The following is a 6,741-nucleotide window of genomic DNA, read 5'->3' as shown; positions in this document are numbered from 1 at the left end:
AGCAAAACAAAGGGGAAAAAAAATAGAGGAAGTAAAACAAAGTAAGAAAAGAGAGAGTGCATGAGTTCAATGTCTTCATTTCGTCTAAATAATTATAATGACAGGGGGTTAGTATAATTTTCCAAATGTTAAGGAGTGATATGTATTAAATCCAAATTTCAAGGGGTGTAAGTGTAATTTATCCTTCTTTTTTTTCCCTAATAGTACCACTGATGGATAATTTCTCCATTAAAATTCAACTTACAAAACTTAGAGATTGGGGACCATTGTAAAGTATTGCTTTGTATGTCATCAGACATGACTGTGCTTGGTGCTCTGATTTCGGCTGGAGAAAGTGGTGTTGGAGTATTGGTGAAGCCAGTTGGGCATCAATTCGGTTTTGTCTTCCATTGAGTGAAATACATTGCAGATCTGTAAGAGCAAGTTCAAAATTTAGAGGCTTCGACTCCATCGATGCAGCAGAAAGGAATAGAGAAGAAATTCTACAAATTGTCAAGAATTGGATTGACAAAGTTGATGGGTTCATTCGACAGGCTGAAGAGTTTCTCCCAGGTGGTACCAATGTGAACAAAAAATGTTTGAATGGGTGGTTTCCTAATTTGGTCACATGATGCCGGCTAGGTAAAGAAGCAAAAAATAAAGCAAAGGAGGCTGAAGAGCTAGGGAAAAAAAGGCAAATTCAATGACATATCCAAGCCTACACGTCCCTTGAGGATACAGTCCATACCCTCTGAACAGCTTGGGCCTTATGCTTCTACAAATTTGACAACGACGAATGTAATGGAGGCACTAATTGACGACAAGATCAACTTCATTGGAATACATAGCATTGGGGGCGTTGGAAAGACAACTTTGGTATAAGAAATTGGCAAAAAAGAAAAATCTGATAAGCTTTTTGATGAAGTTGTGATGGCTGTAGTGTCTCAGAATCCATACATTAAAAACATTCAAGGTCAAATAGCTAGCATGTTGGGTTTCACTAGATTAACTAATCAACAAAGTGAAATTGAAAGAGCAAGCATGTTGTATGCAAGACTCAAGGATGAGAAGAAGATCCTTGTTATATTGGATGATGTTTGGGCCAAACTTAATTTCGCAGCCGTGGGCATTCCATTTGGCAATGATCACCAGGGTTGCAAAATCATAATCACAACACGACATGAGCAAGTATGCAATTCCATAGGAATGGAAAGGCTGAGGATAAAGATTGTTCATCTCGGTGTTTTATCTGAAAAAGATTCATGGTACTTGTTCAAAAAGAACGTTGGCGATGTTGTTGACTCTAACGAGTTGAATATCGTTGCTAATGATGTAACGCCCAAAATATTTAACATGAAATAGCCATATAAATAAGCATTCACTAAAAGCTGACAAAATCCTTCTAACTTCTCATGTAATAAGTGGGTTTAACATCAAAAGTTCCACATGCAATATAAATTCACAACATAAGAATTACATGAATGTATAGCATGTGAAACATATAAATCTCAAACATCATATGCCCTTAAGGGCTTACATCTTCCAAGGCATAAGCCTGGTTACACAAAAATGGTTTCTATAACCCATACACATTAGCCCTTGGCTCACAAAAGAATTACACAAAATAAAAGAGCTATGTATTCTTCTCAAAAATATCCATGCCCTCAGTTTAGCGGGATCACCACATCTTTACCTGCACCAAATCCTATAGGGGTGAGCATAAGCCCAGTAGAGAAATACCAAACAAAGTATATATGTTTAAATTAGATGGCCAAAATTAAATGCGAATGCACATCCAATGCAATGCTCCTTCCAAGAGTATTAACCATGCTTTTCTTGAGAAACACTATACATTTAATTTATAGTTATAATCTCATAAACTTCCAAATTTAAACCTTTTAATCACAAGGGGCGGTAAATACGACACTGGTAATCCCTAGGCTGGTGTCACGACCCCATTCCGCCCCTAGTAGAATGGTGCCGTGATGGCCAGTAATTCGAGATTACCGAAGGCCAACTTTCATAATAACACACACAATCAGAGTATAATATATGGGGCTGACATGTGCGGAAGCAATATATATAACTGAATTAGTCCATAAGAGCCGTGCGTACATCAAATGAAATGTCAAACATCTTTACATGGTCTTACAACTTGGATACAATAAAATGAAATACAAAACACACCTTGACCAAAAGGCTTCTCAAGCCGACATATACAAAACACAATGAAATATAAGCTAAGAAGCATGATCTTCAAGAAGCTACAAGAATATGAATCCAAGACACGTCGGCAAACACATCCAAAAATATATCGGCAACACATCTAGGCCTCAGCGCCTTCTTGCTCATCACCTACATATATATAGAGAGGGTGAGCTTGGATACTCAGTGAATGATATTAGAAATAAAGGTTTTGCATGATTGATATCCGAGGTCTTTTCCAAACAGTACATATCATAATAATACAAGTCAAGGGATGAATCAAGTTCATCTGTCAAATCTTTCAAGTTCCTTGGATGTTAATAGCATCTACGTAATACCAAATGATGACATCCCGGACAAACAAACCCACGCGGAAAACCGTCGGTGGCAAAACAAGGGTGCAGTTGTATTATAGTCCCCTGACACTAAGGACTTTCAAGACAAGGGTGCAGTTGCATTATAGTCCCCTGGCACTAAGGACTTTCAAGACAAGGGTGCAGTTGCATTATAGTCCCCTGGCACTAAGGACTTTCCCTAAATGTCATCAAAACAAATACTTCTTTATATAGAACTTAGGGATAATCATTCATGCTTAACAAATACTTTTCAAAACAAGCAAAGCAAGCTTATCAAAACATTATAACATAGCTTTATTAAAAATACCACTCACATAGTTCTTCGGGTGTGGGGGTTTCGAGCAAGGATCCAAGGCCTACAAACACATGGCAAAGTCTACTGAATGTACTACTCCAAACAAGTCTTACATGCACGCAAATGATCTCAGAAAAACATGCTGGGAGTTAAACACTGTTTTACATGTCAAGAAGACATGCTGGGTACTAGCCAAGTCTTTGCCGAGGTCCCACACCTTATGTCGAGGTGTGGTCCCGACGGCCACACACAGGGAAATGAAGTCGGGAAAATCTGGGTTTCCCTCTAGAAAACCTGAAGAACATGATTACGAAGGAGATGAATGTAAAAATCATAATTTGTTATCACAAAATCTGAGATTTCATGCTATGAGTTTCAAAACATGGACCTGGGTACCCACATTCGGAGACTTCAAGGAAAACAAACACAAGGACAGGAAACATGTTATAAACTTTCGGAAAAAATCGTGGTTTTCTTCCAAGAACGCAAGAGCACCATTTTCTCTTTCTAAAACCAAGTTTTAAATCAATGCATGGTTCATGAATCATACTTGATCATGCAATGCAGCTAGATGAACACAAGGAACAACAAGAGTAAGTCAAGAATCTAACCTTAATACACGAATCTAACGGTTTGATCCCTAGGAATCAAGCTCGAAGATCTACTCTCTCACTCTAAAACTTCTTCTTCCTCCTAGAGCTTCTCTCTCTAAAAGTAAAAGATATGATACAAAATGATAGGTTCTCACGTCTGGTTCCAGGCTTAACCTTCTGTTGGGACACGTGGCAACGACCGGTTGGGTTTCCTAAAAAAGGTGGCTGACAAACTAGACAAAAGCATGGCGAAAGGGTGTACAACAAGTAAAGCGGTATGGGCACTCTGGCAAGATACTGACATCGGGTGAAAACATCGGCTCTGGTGGGTAAGATATCTACGATCTCGGCTAGGAAGGACAACACTCGGCCTAGATGTGCCACACCTCGGCCTAGATGTGCCACACCTCGGTCTAGGTCGTACCAGTCCAGGAACAAGATCACTTGGGTTCAAGGATAACATCTCGGCGTAGATGATACATATCTCGACCTCGGTGATACACCTCGGCCTAGATAATGACATCTCGGCCAATATGCTAGGACGAAGGTAGTGGTCAACCAAAATGGTTCCAAGATGGTTCTAGGCTTAAGGTGACCTCGGCTACACTCACCAGGAAGGAACAAGACTAGCAGGCAAATTTCACATAAGTACAAACCAAGACAAGAATCTTACTCTAGGTAAAACAAGTAAAAAAATTCACTAATGCAGGCTTAGTAAAACAAGATTATACAAATGCTCATGCACCAGGCTAGGGCGGGGATGAGGGTCATTACAGTCTACCCTCCTTAGAGAAGTTTGGTCCCCAAACTTAAGTTACCTTGCTCTACAAATAACTCCGGATAACGGATTTTCATTTCTTCTTCCTTTTCCCACGTAGCCTCCCTGCCATAATGCTTCTCCCATTCAACCTTTACCATCGGTATCGATTTGTTTCTCAATTGCCTCATTTGTCTGTCAATAATCCTCATCGGCTTCTCCTCGTAGCCTAGATCTTCGTTAACTACAACCCCGGAATAGTCAATTACATGTAGTGGGTCTCGGATATACTTCCTCAACATCGAAACATGAAACACGTTGTGGACTTGGCTTAATTCTGGCGGCAGAGCCAGTCCGTAGGCAACGGTGTTAACTCTCTCAAGAATTTCAAATGGCCCAATATATCGGGGTGCTAATTTACCCTTCTTCCCGAATCTTGAAACTCCGGTCATCGGCGAGATCTTCAAAAATACATGGTCCCCAACTTCAAATTGTAGCTCCCTCCTCCTCTGGTCGGCATAACTCTTCTGTCGACTCTGTGCAGTTTTAATCCTCTGCTGAATGAGCTTAATCTTTTCAGTTGTTATTTGAACTAGCTCGGGGCCAATGAAAGCCTTGTCTCCTACCTCGGTCCAACATATCGGCGATCTGCACTCCCTTTCATACAAAGCTTCATACGGCGCCATGCCAATGCTGGCTTGGTAGCTGTTGTTGTATGCGAACTCTACTAATGGAAAATGCAATTCCCAACTTCCCTTGAAATCCAATACACACAACTTGAGCATATCTTCGAGTGTCTGAATCGTTCTTTCCGTTTGTCTGTCGGTCTGGAGGTGAAAAGCTGTGCTAAACCTCAGCTCGGTCCCCAAGGCTCTTTGTAGACTCTGCCAAAATCTAGAAACGAACTTCGGATCTCGGTCTGATACGATGGACATCGGCACACCATGAAGCCTAACGATCTCATTCATAGACAATTCAGCAAGTCGGTCGGCATTGAACATAGTCTTGACAGGCAAAAAGTGTGCTAACTTAGTAAATCTGTCAACTATAACCCAAATTGAGTTCATACCTCTTTGCGTCCTCGGCAAACCGATCACAAAATCCATGGAGATGTGTTCCCATTTCCACTCAGGAATTGACAAGGGTTGTAGAAGTCCTGCTGGCCTCTGGTGTTCTGCTTTCACTTGCTGACAACATAGACACTGGAATACAAACTCGACTATCTCTCTCTTCATATTTGGCCACCAAAAAGTTCGCTTCACATCTTGGTACATCTTGGTGCTTCCTGGATGAACGGCAAATTTAGAGTGATGGGCTTCCTGCAAAATCTTCCTTTTCAATTCTGGGACGTCGGCCACGCACAATCTCCCTTCAAACTTAAGCACTCGATTTTCAATGGTGTATCCTGGCCTCGGCTTGGGGACGAACTCATCAATTACTTTCTTGAGGAATTTATCCTCTATCTATCTAGTCTTCACTTCCTCAATAATGGTCGGCTCTACTAAAATCATTGCCAGACACGCCAAACCTCCAACTAGCTTCCTGCTCAACTCATCGGCTACGGGGTTTGCCTTACCCGGATGATACTGAATCTGCATGTCATAGTCCTTCAATAGTTCAAACCACCTTCTCTGCCTCATATTCAATTCCTTTTGAGTGAATAAGTACTTAAGACTCTTGTGGTCCGTGAAAACTTGGCAAGAAGTTCCATATAAGTAATGACGCCATATCTTCAAAGAAAAAACCACGGCTGCCAGTTCCAAATCATGGGTAGGATAATTCTTTTCATTGGGTTTCAACTGACGAGATGCGTATGCTATGACTTTACCTCCTTGCATTAACACACAGCCCAATCCCTTATGGGAAGCATCACTGTAAATCTGAAATTCTTCCTTGTCTGACGGTGGAACAAGTATCGGTGCTGTAACCAACCTCGTCTTTAACTCTTGAAAAGTGAATTCCCTATCCTCGGTCCACTCATACGCCACTCCTTTATGTGTTAGTTGTGTCAGCGGTACTGCAATCCTTGAGAAATCCTTCACAAACTTCCTGTAGTAGCCGGCCAAACCCAGAAAACTACGAACCTCGGACACGTTGGTCGGCGTTGGCCAATTCACAATCACTTCAATTTTACTCGGATCAACAGAGATTCCTTCTTCGTTAATCACATGGCCCAAAAATGAAATGATGGAAAGCCAAAACTCACACTTATTATACTTAGCGTACAACTTTCTGTCTCTCAAAATCTGTAAGGCTAATCTCAAGTGCTTCTCATGCTCGCCACTATTCTTGGAATAGATCAGTATGTCGTCGATGAAAACAACCACGAACTCATCTAGATACGGCTTAAAAACTCTGTTCATCAAGTCCATGAATGCTGCAGGAGCGTTGGTCACCCCGAAAGGCATTACCAAAAATTCGCAGTGGCCATACCTTGTCCGAAAAGTAGTTTTCTCAACATCCTCGGCTTTAACCTTCAACTGATGGTAGCCCGACCTGAGGTCAATCTTAGAAAAGACTCGTGCCCCTTGTAGTTGATCAAGTAAATCATCGATC

At 41.2% G+C, this 6,741-nt stretch overlaps 1 protein-coding gene across 1 annotated transcript; it reads left to right on the top strand.

The window, feature by feature from the left end:
• The first annotated feature begins 297 nt into the window (after positions 1 to 297).
• LOC145799495 (disease resistance protein At4g27190-like) lies at positions 298 to 1,341 on the top strand. The gene is made up of 3 exons (XM_082889085.1): positions 298 to 365; positions 410 to 552; positions 920 to 1,341. Exons 1-3 carry the CDS (start codon positions 298 to 300, stop codon positions 1,339 to 1,341), a joined length of 633 nt encoding a protein of 210 aa, XP_082745211.1.
• The last annotated feature ends 5,400 nt before the right edge of the window (positions 1,342 to 6,741 follow it).

Source organism: Camellia sinensis, chromosome 9, assembly GCF_055761805.1.
Source record: "Camellia sinensis isolate YWXY chromosome 9, ASM5576180v1, whole genome shotgun sequence".
Taxonomy (NCBI): Eukaryota; Viridiplantae; Streptophyta; class Magnoliopsida; order Ericales; family Theaceae; genus Camellia; species Camellia sinensis.
This window is presented reverse-complemented; position numbering and strand designations above follow the sequence as displayed.